This window comes from Triticum urartu, chromosome 3 (assembly GCF_003073215.2).
Source record: "Triticum urartu cultivar G1812 chromosome 3, Tu2.1, whole genome shotgun sequence".
Taxonomy (NCBI): Eukaryota; Viridiplantae; Streptophyta; class Magnoliopsida; order Poales; family Poaceae; genus Triticum; species Triticum urartu.
Window position 1 is genome coordinate 185,522,639 of NC_053024.1, and position 16,413 is coordinate 185,539,051.

The window sequence follows — 16,413 nt, forward strand, 5'->3', positions numbered from 1 at the left end:
GTGCCACTTGGTAGACTACTAACACTAACTACAATCACCAGAAACTAGTTGCAACTCCTGGACAGAGATCGAGTTGATTAATAAGTCGAGAGAGCTTGGAGTGCCCGGAGCTCAATGTGTGGTAGTAACTGTTCATGGATCACAAACACAGAACTCAGTTCCTGAGGACGGCTGCAATGAGACAACTGTAACGCCCCGAGACTGATGTGCCATGTGTCTTTCAGTTATTCGCTGTCGTTGCCATGTCATTTGCTTGCGTGTTGCATATTGTCATGTCATCATGTGCATTGCATCATCATGTTTTCGAAACTTGCATCTGTCCCGGCCTCCTCGTTCTCTCCGTTGTCCGTTCTGAGCCTAGACACACTTGCACGCGCCCGCGACACGTCCGAAATATTATTTTATAAGTGGCCGGAAAATGTTCTCGGAATGGGTTGAAAGTTGGCGTGTGGTCTCATTATAGTGTAGGAAGACCTCCTGCCAAATTTCATCGCATTCGGAGTCCGTTTGACGCCCCAACGGATAACTATAGCGGCAATAGTAGCCGGTCTTTACGTCGGACGTTTTCGGTCTCCGAAAACAGCCGTCGGGCCTCCCTCTCTTCTCTTCTGTCAGCTCGAGATCGTCTACACAGCCCACTACTCACCGCCAGGCCCTACCTAACCTCTCTCGTCAGCCCGCGACCCTCCTCGCGCGCGCCCGAAAGCTGTCCTGGACCCGACTCGGGTTGTCGCTACCGTTGTGTCCGGATCATCTCCAAACGTCTACAAAACGTCACCGTTTTCTTATTTGGACTCCCTAGATATTTTATTCGCGACTGTCTGATTACGATCGGAGGGATCCGATAGTCCCTAACTATTTCCACCTGCCATATATATACTAGGTCCAACCCTAATAATCAGGAGCCTTGTCCCATCCATCCCATCATGCGCCGCCACCCACTCAAATCTCTCGGGATCCATTCCCCAACCCCCCGCTCCTCCTCAGTTTCCACGCCCGACCAATCAACCTTTTTCTGCCTGATTCTCAGATCGAGCTCGGCTCGATCCCGAGCTCCTCAACGTCGCCGTCCGGCGAGTCACCAGACCAGCCCCGACGGAGCCTCGTCCCGCGTCTCCTTTCTCTGCTGCCCCTCCTCCCGTTTTTCCTTCTTCCCCTACCTCTTTGTGTAATCTCCCTCTCTCTGTACTTCATCGCTGCAGGAATGACGCCATGGCCATTGAATGAAGCTTCTCCTCCATGGATCCTCGCCTCCGCGCCCCTGATCCGGCCGCCCATCCTCGGATCCATCCTCCCGCGTCCACCCCACGCCTCGTTCGTCCCTGGGGACTCCTGCTACGCCAGGTCCACCAGCTCCGTCGCTGCAGGGAACGAGGAGCACGCCGCCCCGAGGCATGGACCCCAGCGCCAGGTCCCATGCCGCCGCCGTCCGAAGCCTCGCTGTCATTTTTCTTCAGATACGAGCAGACCAGTGCCACACCACTGCTTCCTCTCCGTTCCCCTTGCCCATCCACTCGTCGCCGGAGACCCCAGGCTAGCCGCCGCCGCGCTACGGTACCTGCTCCATGCCGGACTCGGCTTCCTCATCGCCCTCCAGCAACGGCCAGAGCGCCAAGTCCCTCCGCATCGACCCCGCGGCCCTGGCCTCAACTCGCCGCCGGATCTGCTTCCTCTCGGCGCCCACGACGAGCTCCGCCCAGTCTCCCCGCGCCCCGCCGCCCGCTGTCTCCTCTACATCGCGCCGGCGCACCTGACCTCTTCGTCGCACTGTTCCCCTGTTTCTGCGTGCGAGGAGGACCCCAGCGCCAAGTCCCGCAGCGCCCGTTGACCGCGTCGTTGCCTCGTTCGATCCAGCCTGCCAGCGCCAGATCGCACCAAGGCCCAGCGCGCCAGCCTCCCTTCTGCCCGGCCTCACCTCACCGTCGAACTGGGCCGAAGCCCATGGTGAGCCTCCCCAGCGCCTCCTTTGTTTTCCTCTGATTGGCCCTTCATGCACTAGATTCGGCCCAGTTCCTGTTTTTTTTCAGATCTGCGATTTTAGCAATTTTCCTGAGACTGCAGTTTTACAGAAAAGTCCCCCTGGTTCGTGCATTTAATAACTCACTAACCGTGCATCGGATTAAAATGTTTTATATATGAAACTTGCTTAGAATTGTGTCTAGTTTCATAATATGTCATTTTCATCCATGTTTAAAATGTTTAAAATGCTGTTTGGTTAAATTTGCTCCTATGCCATGTTAAAATGCTTTAATTCATAACTAAATAACCGTAGCTCCAAATTTAATAAACTTTATATGTAAATGGGGTAGAATTTTGCCTAGTTTAACATGGTGCACTCATATTGCATGTTAAACAACTCTAAAATATGGTTTAGGGCAGAACAGGACCTAACCTAATATATGCACATGAGGAGTTTCCGGATTTGTTGTTCGTTGCTTCCGGCCTCATTTAACCTTGACTAGATACGTAGTTTTCATTTGTTTCACCCTATTGCCATGTTTAACAACATTCAATATTGTTGGGTACATAAACGAGATCGAACTAAATGATTGATGTGGTGTTCCGTCAATATGCAACTCGTTGCATATTGAGCTCCACTTAATTTGTAGTAGCTTGTGCATTTTGCCATGCCATTTATCATTAAACCGGACATGCATCATACTTGTTTGCGCATCGTGCCATGCTTATGTGATGTTTGTTCACCATGATTGTTTGCTTCTTTCCAGTGTTGCTTCTTCGGGTTGGTTCCGATAATGTCGTGTTGTGAGGATTCATTCGACTACGTCCGTTTGTCTTCTTCATGGACTCGTTCTTCTTCCTTGCGGGATCTCAGGCAAGATGATCATACCCTCGAACTCACCACTATCTTTGCTATGCTACTTTGCTCGCTCTTTTGCTATGCCTATGCTGCGATACCTACCACTTGCTTATCATGCCACCCATATTGTTGAACCAAGCCTCTAACCCACCTTGTCCTAGCAAACCGTTGTTTGGCCATGTTACCGCTTTGCTCAGCCCCTCTTATAGCGTTGTTAGTTGCAGGTGAAGATTGAAGTTTGTTCCTTGTTGGAACATGGAGATGTTGTTCCTTGTTGGAACATGTTTACTTGTTGGGATATCACAATATATCTTATTTAATTAATGCATCTATATACTTGGTAAAGGGTGGAAGGCTCGGCCTCTCGCCTAGTGTTTTGTTCCACTCTTGCCACCCTAGTTTCCGTCATATCGGTGTTATGTTCCCGGATTTTGCGTTCCTTACGCGGTTGGGTTATAATGGGAACCCCTTGATAGTTCGCCTTGATTAAAGCTTTTCCAGCAATGCCCAACCTTGGTTTTACCATTTGCCACCTAGCCTTTTCTTTCCCTTGGGTTCTGCAGACTCAAGGGTCATCATTGTTTTAACCCTCCTGGGCCAGTGCTCCTCTGAGTGTTGGTCCAAACTGTCAGCCGCCGGTGGCTACCAGGGGCAACTCTGGGCTGGCCTACCGGAAGTTTAGACAATCTGAGTGTGCCCTGAGAAAGAGATATGTGCAGCTCCTATCGGGATTTGTCAGCACATTCGGGCGGTGTTGCTGGTCTTGTTTTAACCTGTCGAAGTGTCTTGGATTACCGAGATACTGAGTCTGATCGGAACGTCTTGGGAGGAGGTCTATTCCTTCGTTGACCGTGAGAGCTTGTCATGGGCTAAGTTGGGACTCCCCTGCAGGGATTTGAACTTTCGAAAGCCGTGCCCGCGGTTATGGGCAGATGGGAATTTGTTAATGTCCGGTTGTAGATAACTTGAACCTTAACTTAATTAAAATGAATCAACCGAGTGTGTTACTGTGATGGCCTCTTCTCGGCGGAGTCCAGGAAGTGGACACGGTGTTGGAGTAATGTTTGCGCAGGTTGCTCTTTAGTTTCTCGCTCGCGCTTTGCCTCCTCTTCTCGCTCTCTTTTGCGAATAAGTTAGCCACCATACTTGCTAGTCGCTTGCTGCAGCTCCACTTATATTTACCTTGCCATACCTATAAGCTTAAATAGTCTTGATTGCGAGGGTGCGAGATTGCTGAGTCCCTGTGGCTCACAGATTACTATTACACCAGATGCAGGGCCTGATGATTCCGCTCCAGGAGACGCGTATGAGCTCAAGTGGGAGTTCGACGAGGACTCTCAATGTTACTATGTTTCCTTTCCCGATGATCAGTAGTGGTGCCCAGTTGGGGTGATTGGGACCATGTCGCATGTTGGGTTCTCTTTTATTTTGGTGCCGTAGTCAGGCCATGAGTGTTTGGATGATGTAATGGTATTTATGTACTTGATTGACGTGGCGAGTGTAAGCCAACTATGTTATCTCCCCTTTATTATTTATATTACATGGGATGTTGTGAAGATTGCCTAACTTGCGACATATGCCTTCAATGCGATTATGCCTCTAAGTCGTGCCTCGACACGTGGGAGATATGGTCGCATCGAGGGTGTTACAACAACCCACCATGTACTCCTACATGGCCTCTCACCGCTACCTTTACCAAATCGTGTTCACACACTTAGCTCTCAACAGTAGGACATGTTCACAACTTCCCAATTCACCCCCGATGAATCAGACCTGACACAACTCTAAGCAATAGCAGGCATGACAAACAAGCATGAATGAGTAGGCACATCAGGGCTCAAACAAATCCTACTCATGCTAGTGGGTTTCATCTATTTACTGTGGCAATGACAGGTCATGCAGAGGAAAGGGGTTCAACTACCGCATCATGTAACAGTTGAATCGCTGTTGTCCTAATGCAGTAAAAGAGAGCAGGAGGGAGAGAGTGGGGTTGTATTGGAATGAACAAGGGGGTTTTGCTTGCCTGACACTTCTGAAGAGGAACACAATTCATTGGTGTCATCGTTCTCGTCGTCGGTACACGTCTACCGAGAGGGGACAAACACCGGCAACTGAGGAAGAACACAATCAATGCAATGCCACAATATGATGCATGATCATTACATGGCAATATGCTGTGATTTGGACTAATGCAACAGGAAGTCATTTTGGTTGAAGTGGAATTCAAAGCTAGATCAAATTCCAACTCCAAATCTATTATCAAATTTGTCCTAATCATGTTTCATCCTAAATAGTGAGGTTAACTTGCTCAAACATGCATGAAAACAGTACAGATGGATATCTTGGATTTTTCTGATCATTTTTCATATACAATTTATCTTATTTGGAGTTATAGATATTTTTCTATGATTTTTAGAAGTTTTGGGCATTTTCTGGAATTTCCTGAATTAAGTTAAATCCAGAATGGCCTAGAAATATGTGCATCATTTTTGGCAGAGGTTTTCACCTTTAACAAAAATCATGGACTTTTCTAAAGGGCATTTGGGTTCATTGAAATATTTTTATTGAACCTAGTTGAATTCATTTGGTGTTAGGGTTTCAACAATCCCCATTTCATGTTTCTGACAAATTTAAACATGATGCAAGATGATGATGCAATGACAAGAAAGGCCAATGCTAGGGCTGTGACAACTCACCCCCACTAAACAAGAATCTCGTCCCAAGATTCAAGACGTGAGGTAAGAAGACAGGGGGATACAAAGATAGCACGATCTTCATGATCCAAGTGCCCTCATCGAAGATGTTGATTCGTTCTACCACATGATCTTGACGTCTTGGCCTTCGAGATCTTTGTCCAACATGACACGAAGGAGAAAGGGAAACTCTAGAAGGATCGATCTTCTCGAAGATCGAACAACTCAGGATCAACTCACGGAATGAGACGTATGAATATCTCTTGAGCTAAGACATGAGACACTCATCGGGGTGATAGGAAATAGAAGGCGGTGGCTCGATTTGGTAGGAAACAATTCCACGCTCAATAACGACGTAGCGAGGAGTTGAGTTGCCATGATATCAAAACGAGACATCTTAAGGAAGGTGACTCGCAGAAACATTCCCTTAAGTGGAAAAAAGAATTACTTTTGATTCTGAGATCATTGAAACTCTCTATACCAGCCTAAGGAAAATCACAAACGACCATTTGAAGGAGTTCGAGAGAAGGACACGCTCGGGCTAGAATGGATGATGTGGACTACCTTGTTGAAGACAACGAAATGGATGATTTCTGCTTATCATCGGAAATGGATGGGACTCATGGTAAGTCCACCTTTGAAGATGAACCTGGACAGCCACTGCTGAGAAGGGGAAGCCCATGGAAAATTGGCATGATGGGGTGCAAGCTGGGAACATAATGCAAATGTTGGGAATGTTCCAACCTTCATATCTGCCCGAGATTCAGATCTGGTTGGTATCAGGATATTCCAGACTCATCAAGTCTAGAGAGAAAATGGAAGTTTGCAACACAAATCGATGAGATGACGTTGCGAGATTCTCGGGGAGTGAACTACAATAGCAAGCTCCACAACATGAGCTGGTTCTGCTACATACATGCGAACACGTTGTCCAAGACAAGCACGACCACATAGTAGTCTTACAACAAAACACTACCGAGTTCTGATTGGGAACCATCATTGCAGAGAGTGAAGTCCTGCGCATGTTCCTTTGGGTCCTTAAGGGTTAGCACTTAAGAACTTCTTTTCCTTGAACAAATCAATAAGTGGCTTGGTGTGCTAGGAAACACATATGGAGTGGAGGCGGCCAACCTATCAAACCATAGAGTACTTCGCACATATGCGTGACTAACTTGGGATGATTCCAGAGGGAGCGAAAATAAGCTTTCTCGAATTCACGGTGGCAACTTACATCAAGTGCACGTGAATTAGAGGAAGTCACTTCTTCCATCCAAACATATACCTCGTGAGCGGAACACGAAGGCATTGTTTACAAAGTTTCCAACACTAGCTTAATGTCAACAAAATCATGGAGAGGATAAGGATGTTGTCGATGGGCTCAACAACAATTCATCCAGGTTTCCATAAAAATGGAATCCCACAACTATGTGAACAAGGAGATAGTATTGGTTAGACACAAAAGATATAATGGTGTATGCTCGAGGAGACAACAACACGTAAGACAACATTACGAACATTGTTGGTTCTGATCTGACTTGGCGATAGCCCATACCCAAGTCAAAGTTTTGACAAGGCAATAGATCCAACAGCTAATCACGAGGACCAATCGATGGAGATATCATCTCTCTTCTACACACACACACACCAAGAAGATATCCCTTAACATGAACTAAGTCAGACAAGCTTTTATCTTCCAACTCTCCAAGTTGTTGTTTGGCTTAACCAACTAGCTCAGGGGTATCCCACAGAGATTCTTGGAGAATGGGTGGTTTGGAGAAAAACCAACATGATCACAAACTCAACATAGCCGTCAGGTGACAACCTGGTAATACTTCTGAGAAGATACTCGAAACATCACGAACCACCAATATGTTACTAAGCTCACGACCAATCTTGCTTTTCAGGGCAAGACGATATGATCAAATGAGTGAGGATTTGACAAAATCCTAACTCATCAATCAAAGAGTGCACCAGAAACAAGGACTAGGTAGCACAATTTATCTTAGAACGATGATTCAATAACCAACACGCTAAGAATGAAATTATTGTCCTTTAACTACAAAGCAACAAGGCTGCTAGGAGTATTGATTTCACACATCACGATTCACTTGTCGGCATTCCAGTTACAATAACACGGGAACTGAGGAATGAACAATGATGGCAAGAAGTATCACTGCGTCAAGAATTCATAAGAGGTGGTGCAATCCCATGACATTCTTGATATAAAGATGGTAATACCCCAAGGTAGAACAGAACAAAAACTGGATTGGCATTTTGATCTGTGGAATACAACTACTTTGACCCAATCCTGGATATGGATGAGGTACTGGAGTTTATTTCTCCTAGTCATTCTGAACTAGAATGGCTTGACGGACCACAAGAATGATAGGCACCAATGAACGAATGCTCACATACTCTTAACTATCAATTGATAGTCGAGGTCAGAAGACAACTAAAGAGAGACAACCCAAAAGAACATATGATTTTCTGAGTTGTGGATGCATGGGCTAGCATGTCGAACGAGTTCAACATATTTCTTCTGGATAACCCATGCAGAAAGGTAGAACTGGCAGAGTCACAATATAGAATTAAGAACTCGTCAAGAGCACTCTGGTTGTGATCTTTCGGTTCAACGATGAACTTCTGCCATAAGCAGCTCATGGTATTGGAAGAAGGAAATACGACGGACCTCGAGGACTATCGCAAAGGTTACTAATAACCTAAAGGAATGAGCAAACACTAGCAACATGAAGTAGGTAGGGTGAATCTCGGGTTCAAAACCCAGGAGTAGAATACCTACTAACTAAATTGCATCACGGTATGCTTTCAAGAATGATGTCCAGAATCATCACACTGGGAACACAAAACATGGCTAGCTTACTAGATGATCCCCTAAGACACCTAGGGTCATAATAATAATTCCAACATATATGTCAAGGCAATAGAATACCTCAACTCAGCAATTAGTGTGATTAACCTAGCCTAAAAGAACAACAAAACTAGAGGGAAAGGATTTTGCAAATGCATCAGATGGTTTAGAAACCTGGGATGACTCGGACAGCATAACGGCTGTAAATGATCAAAATTATTTGAGACATCCTGCAAAATGGTGGCATAACCACTCAACATCACAATATCAAGGTTCTGAGGCTAGCTATGAACATATGGAAGTAGTAGGAACTGAACTGAGACTTGAACTCAACAATCCTAGGCAACTATGGTTTAGTAACACGTCATCCTGAGAGATAGAAGAGAAGCCTAGTTCTTAACCCCGTAGAAAAGAAAGGTTGACTCAGATCAGAAGGGCATAAGGTAAAGGAGTAAAAAGAGCCTTACGTTCCCATCCACAATCAATTCCCTTATATAACTAAAGCATTTCTAGACACAACTTTGACCACCTTGGCTTGGTAATCCTACACGCAGTCAGGCTCTGATACCAAAGCTGCTAGGACCCCGATTCTAAGTCACACCGATCTAGCCTATAACACCTCATATCACTTTGCGGCCTCACGCACGGTATTCCCACGGGTGTCGCCTTACCATGGCCCGGGACCGTTTGCGCCTTTTGGCTCACGTATATGATAGTGTCGCTAGCATCCATATGACAGAGAACCCGGGCCGACATGACTAGTCGTGAACCCAAAGTGGCACTAACTTACGAGGACATGCATACATGAATCAACTTCGAGCATGTCGGTCAGCAGCGTGCGAATCCGGGCTGTAGCACTGGGCTAACAGGACTCCGGTGAACCGGGCTATAGTAGGCTAGGCAGGACTCCGGATGTCACCGCATGACATTTCCCCGAAGGGACAGACACAGGAACGAAGTGAATCACATGCCGGCCAATCAAGTGTTCCGGAGCAGTAGTGCCGGGCTAGCAGGACTCCGGTGAACCGGGCTGTAGCGGACTACTATGGCTCATGGAAGCACAAGACTACATTTCCCCATAAGAGAGGCTACCAAGGATGAACAACTAGGTTGTCGGATCCCACACATACCAAGCATTTCAATCATACACACAATATGCTCGATATGTGTAAATACAACATGGCATCACAACATAACTCTATGACTCAAGTATTTATTCATTAGGCTCCAAGGAGCCAGGATATTACAATCATGGGTCTCATGACCCAACATACAGAGCATACAAGCAACAAGCACATGCGGAAGCTTAACTTGTCTGAGTACAGACAACTACAAATGAAGAAGGCTGAGAAGCCTAACTATCTACAAGACCCTCCCAAGGGTACAAGATCGTAGCTGAGGTAACAAGCTAAACTTCGAAGTCCACGCGATACTACTAGTGAGACTGAACTCTCTCTGCAAAACATAAATTAAGCAAATGTGAGTACAAATGTACCCATCAAGACTTACATCAGAACTAACTACATATGCATCGGTATCATCAAAGGGGTGGTGGAGTTTAACTGCAGCAAGCCAGCTTTGACTCGGTGGCTATCCTGAACTATGATTGCAAATAACTCTTTGAGGTGGCGCACATGAGTCCGCATATTCACCATACCAATACACCACTATGGATCCGCTCCCGTCTCCCTACGAGAACGCCATCCAGAGCACTCACGCTTATCTTGCGCATTTTAGAGTATCCACTTTCACTTATCTATGAACTATGCAAGGGGTCCAAGTTTCCATATCCGAGGAATCCGGCTATTCGAATAGATAATGATAACCCTGCAGGGGTGTACTTCTTCACACACGCTCTCGCCACTTACCACCATGTACACGTCGTGTATCTCGGCAACCTTCAAGCGGAAGCCTGGTGAGGGAGTCGGTCATGACCTGACTAATCACACAAGTCTCTCGTCCAGGTTTATCGCATATTCGGGTTCCATCCACAAGGAGATCCGGCCGGGGTGTCGCTCACGGCCCCAAATGATGTGTACAGGGTTCCCAAGCCCACCATCCGGGTGCCACTTGGTACACCGGGCCACTATGCCTAGTCTGTCCCAAGCCCACCTGTACCGGGTGCCCCTTGGTAGACTACTAACACTACCTACAAACACCAGAAACTAGTTGCAACTCCTGGACAGAGATCGAGTTGATTAATAAGTCGAGAGAGCTTGGAGCGCCCGGAGCCCAATGTGTGGTAGTAACTGTTCATGGATCACAAACACAGAACTCAGTTCCTGAGGACGGCTGCAATGAGACAACCCACCATGTACTCCTACATGGCCTCTCACCGCTACCTTTACCAAATCGTGTTCACACACTTAGCTCCCAACAGTAGGACATTTTCACAACTTTCCAATTCACCCCCGATGAATCAGACCTGACACAACTCTAAGCAATAGCAGGCATGACAAACAAGCATGAATGAGTAGGCACATCAGGGCTCAAACAAATCCTACTCATGCTAGTGGGTTTCATCTATTTACTGTGGCAATGACAGGTCATGCAGAGGAAAGGGGTTCAACTACCGCAGCATGTAACAATTGAATCGCCGTTGTCCTAACGCAGTAAAAGAGAGTAGGAGCGGGAGGTGGGATTGTATCGGAATGAACAAGGGGTTTTTGCTTGCCTGACACTTCTGAAGAGGAACACAATTCATCGGTGTAATCGTTCTCGTCGTCGGTACACGTCTACCGAGAGGGGACAAACACCGGCAACTGAGAAAGAACACAATCAATGCAATGCCACAATATGATGCATGATCATTACATGTCAATATGCTGTGATTTGGACTAATGCAACAGGAAGTCATTTTGGTTGAAGTGGAATTCAAAGCTAGATCAAATTCCAACTCCAAATCTATTATCAAATTTGTCCTAATCATGTTTCATCCTAAACAGTGAGGTTAACTTACTCAAACATGCATGAAAACAGTACAGATGGATAGATTGGATTTTTCTGATCATTTTTCATATATAATTTATCTTATTTGGAGTTATAGATAATTTTCTATGATTTTTAGAAGTTTTGGGCATTTTCTGGAATTTCCTGAATTAAGTTAAATCCAGAATGGCCTAGAAATATGTGCATCATTTTTGGAAGAGGTTTTCACCTTTAACAAAAATCATGGACTTTTCTAAAGGGCATTTGGGTTCATTGAAATATTTTTATTGGACCTAGTGGAATTCATTTGGTGTTAGGGTTTCAACAATCCCCATTTCAAGTTTCTGAGAAATTTAAACATGATGCAAGATGATGATGCAATTAAAAGCAAGGCAAATGCTAGGGCTGTGACATGCGGTCTTGCAATGCTTCCGTTTTGCGATCTTCAAGGGTATGAAGATACACTCCCCTCTCTCTCGTTGCTAGTCTCTCCATAGATTGATCTTGGTGATGCGTAGAAATTTTTTAATTTCTACAACGATCCCCAACAGTAACAAGTGTAACAAAGGTGTAGCAAGGTGGCCCAATCCTTTTTATACCAAATGACAAGCATGGACGAACTCTTATATGAAGCAAAGTGCTGCCGAGGACACATGGGAATTATCGTCAAGCTAGTTTTCATCATTCTCATATGATTCGCGTTTGTTACTTTGATAATTTGGTATGAAGGTGGACCAGTGCTTGGGTGTTGTCCTTACTTGTACAAGTGATGTCTACTACAAGCAAATTCTAACAAAATAAAATGATGCACCAAACAGAACTTATAGCATGTGATGAATGAAAATTTAGCTCCAAGTGAGGTTACCGATAATGTTGGAGATGATAGAGGGGATGCCTTCTGGGGCATCCCCAAGATTAGTTGCTAGGATCTTCCTTGGATATTAACTTGGGGTGCCTTGGGCATCCCCAAGCTTAGGGTATTGTCAATCCTTATTCTCCTCATATCGATGTCTCACCCAAAACTTGGAAACTTCAATCACACAAAACTTAACGGAACTTCGTGAGATAGTTAGTATGATAAAGTGCAAACCATTCACTTTGGTACTGTCAAAGAAAAAATTCATAATTTTTATCTCACAATGCCTACTATAGCATATCATTTCCACAATTCATATTGAGCAATATAAGCCATAGAAACTAGAAAACAAGCAAGCTATGCATTGAAAACAGAATCTGTCAAAAACAGAACAGTCTGTAATGATCTGGAAAACAACCATACTTCTACCAGTCCAAAACTTCTGAAATATTAGTAAAACCTGGGAAATTTGTATATCAATCTTGTGAAAAAATAATCAGGATTTTATCACGCTTCTGTACAAAATGAAAATTATTTTACTGGGCGCAAAAGTTTCTGTTTTTCAGCAAGATCAAATCAACTATCACCATAGACCATCCCAAAGGTCTTACATGGCACTTTATTGAAACAAAAGCTATAAAACATGATTACTATAGTAGCTTAATCATGTGAACACACAAAAATAGTAGGGGTAAATGTTGGGTTGTCTCCCAACAAGCGCTTTTCTTTAATGCCTTTTAGCTAGGCATGATGATTTCAATGATGCTCACATAAAAGATAAGAATTGAAACATAAAGAGAGCATCATGAATCATAAGTTCCCCTATCATAAAAATTTTCAGTAGCATCATGAATGGATTCATCAATATAACCATCACATAAAGCATTCTTTTCATGATCCACAAGCATAGAAATTTTATTACTCTCCACATAAGAAAATTTCTTCTCATTCATAATTGTGGGAGTATCATATGAAACTCGAATACTTTAAATTGTTTCCACATTAAAAGAGTAATGTTCAGGAAAAGGGTAATCAGAACTATGACAAGTTTTATAAATATAATCATCACTACTTCTTATAACATAAGTATCATCACAATAATCATCATAAGTAGCAACTTTGTTCTCATCATAGATAGGAGGCATGCAATCATCATAGCAAATTTGATCATTCATAGTAGGGGGATTAAAAAGATCATATTCACCAAGCATATCATCCCCAAGCTTGGGACAAACATTCATTGTTGCAAATAAATCCTCAAACATGTCATTCTTATCAAACATAGCATTCCCAAGCTTATGGCTTTGCATATCATTAGCATCATGGATATTCAAAGAATTCGTACTAACGACATTGCAATCATGCTCGTCATTTATACTAAACATTCTGTTGAATTATTCTTCTATCAATTGAGCACAATTTGCCTTTCCATCATTTTCACAAAATACATTATAAAGATGAATAATATGATGCAACCTCAATTCCATTTTTAGTTTTGTTTTTATAAACCAAACTAGTGATAAAACAAGAAACTAAAAGATTCAATTGCAAGATATACCTTCAAGCACTCATCTCCCTAGCAACGGCGCTAGAAAAGAGCTTGATGTCTACTACGCAACTTTATTCTTGTAGACACGTGTCGGGCCTCCAAGCGCAGAGTTCTGTAGGACAGTAGCAATTTTCCCTCAAGTGGATGACCTAAGGTTTATCAATCCGTGGAGGTGTAGGATGAAGATGGTCTCTCTCAAACAACCCTGCAACCAAATAATAAAAAGTCTCTTGTGTCCCCAACACACCAAATACAATGGTAATTTGTATAGGTGCACTAGTTCGGCGAAGAGATGGTGATACAAGTGTAATGTAGATAGTAGATATTGATTTTTGTAATAAGAATAATAAAAAACAGGAAGGTAGCAATTGATAAAATGCAGCACAAATGGTATTGCAATGCTTGAAAATGAGGCCTAGGGTCCATAATTTCACTAGTGCATCTCCCAACAATGCTAATATAATTGGATAATATAATCATCCCTCAACGTGCGATGAAGAATCACTCCAAAGTTCCTATCTAGTGGAGAACATAAGAAGAAATCGTTTGTACGGTACAAAACCACCTTGAAGCTATTCTTTCCGATCGATCTATCCAAGAGTTTGTACTAAAATAACACCAAATAATTTCAGATTCATAATACTCAATCCAACACAAAGAACCTCAAAGAGTACCCCAAGATTTCTACCGAAGAAACAAAGACAAGAACATGCATTAACCCCTATGCGTAGATTACCCCAATGTCACCTCGAGAATCCACGAGTTGAGTGCCAAAACATATATCAAGTGAATCAATATAATACCCCATTGTCACCACGGGTATTCATATGCAAGACATATATCAAGTGCTCTCAAATCCGTAAAAGTATTCAATCCAATAAAATGAAATCTCAAAGGGGAAACTCAATTCATCACATCAAGATAGAGAGGGGAAACACCATATGATCCGACTATATTAACAAAGCCCAAGATACATCAAGATCATGACATCTCAAGGACATGAGAGAGAGAGAGAGATATTTAACACATAGCTACTGGTACAAACCCTCATCCCCGGGGGTGGACTACTCCCTCCTCATCGTGGTGGCTGCCGGGATGATGAAGATGGCCACCAGTGATGATTCCCCCCTCCGGCAGGGTGCCAGAACGGGGTCTAGATTGGTTTCTTGTGGCTACAGAGCCTTCCGGCGGCGGAACTTCCGATCTAGGGTTACCCCCGAGGGTTTTGGAATATTTGGCAATTTATAGGGCGAAGAGGGGTATGGGAGGCCATCGAGGTGGGCACAACCAACCTGGGCATGCCTGGTAGGTTGTGCCCCCCTCGGGGCACCCCCATGTACTTCTCTCACCCACTAGATGTCTTCTATTCCAAAAAAATCCAGAAAAAGGTTTCGCGGTGTTTGGACTCCGTTTGATATTGATTTCCTGCGATGTAAAAAACAAGCAAAAAACAGCAACTGGCACTGGGTCAATAGGTTAGTCCCAAAAAATGATATGAAGTTGCTATAAAATGGTTGTAAAACATCCAAGAATGATAATATAACAGGATGAATACTTCATAAATTATAGATATGTTGGAGACGTATCAGCATCCCCAAGCTTAATTCCTACTCGTCCTCGAGTAGGTAAATGATAAAAGAAATAATTTATGAAGTGTGAATGGTAGAAAAGTGCACAAGTTTGATGAATGACAATTTCAATCACTTTTCCTAGCATCATAACAACAATTCTTTCTGATAAAACTTCTTATGTTAAAGTAGGAACCAATTCACATAATGAGGTTCAAACAATGAATTCTCTTGAAACTCAACAACCTATGTTCTCAGTCACCAAGCAATTGCAATTCAACTTATTCAACAGAGTCTAAGTAAGAGCTCCAGATACTCAAGCATCATATAGCCTTCTATGATTGCTAATACTCACCGCATACACATCAGCAAATTGTTTCAATTGGACACATAGAAAGATAGGGGCTTATGATTTCGCCTCCCAACGTATTCACCTCAAGGGTGATGTCAACAATAATAACTCATGCTATCCATATCCAACTGGATATATGTGTTGATACGTCTCCAACGTATCTATAATTTTTGATTGTTCCATGCTATTATATTGTCTGTTTTGGATGTTTAATGGGCTTTAATATACCTTTTAATATTATTTTTGGGGCTAACCTATTAACCGAAAGCCTAGTCCAAATTACTGTTTTTTGCCTATTTCAGTGTTTCGCAGAAAAGGAATATCAAACGGAATCCAAACGGAATGAAACCATCGCGCGGATCATTTTTGGAACAAACGCAATCCAGGAGACTTGGAGCGGACGTCAAGGAAGCAGTGAGGAAGCCACGAGGTAGGAAGGCGCGCCCCCACCCTCATGGGCCCCTCGAAGCTCCACCGACCTACTTCTTTCCCCTATATATACTCTTATACTCTGAGACCTCCGGGGAGAGCCACGAAACACCTTTTCCACTGCCTCAACATTCTGTACCCGTGAGATCCCATCTTGGGGCCTTTTCCAGCGATCTGCCGGAGGGGGATTCGATCAAGGAGGGCTTATACATCAACACCATAGCCTCTCCGATGATGTGTGAGTAGTTTAACATAGAACTTCGGGTCCATAGTTATTAGCTAGATGACTTATTCTCTCTCTTTGGATCTCAATAAAAAGTTCTCCTCGATCTTCTTGGAGATCTATTTGAT

General features: G+C 43.8%; 1 protein-coding gene across 1 annotated transcript; it reads left to right on the forward strand.

Annotated features, from left to right (window-relative positions):
- The first annotated feature begins 907 nt into the window (after nt 1-907).
- Nucleotides 908-2,788, forward strand: LOC125548240. Its single transcript, XM_048711897.1, has 2 exons — nt 908-1,944; nt 2,727-2,788. The coding sequence occupies exon 1, from the start codon at nt 1,205-1,207 to the stop codon at nt 1,826-1,828; it is 624 nt and encodes a 207-aa protein (XP_048567854.1). The 5' UTR covers nt 908-1,204; the 3' UTR covers nt 1,829-1,944; nt 2,727-2,788.
- The last annotated feature ends 13,625 nt before the right edge of the window (nt 2,789-16,413 follow it).

What these genes read in the sequence shown, in the direction of transcription:
- LOC125548240 (XM_048711897.1), top strand. Translation starts at nt 1,205, where the DNA reads ATGACGCCATGGCCATTGAATGAAGCTTCTCCTCCATGGATCCTCGCC.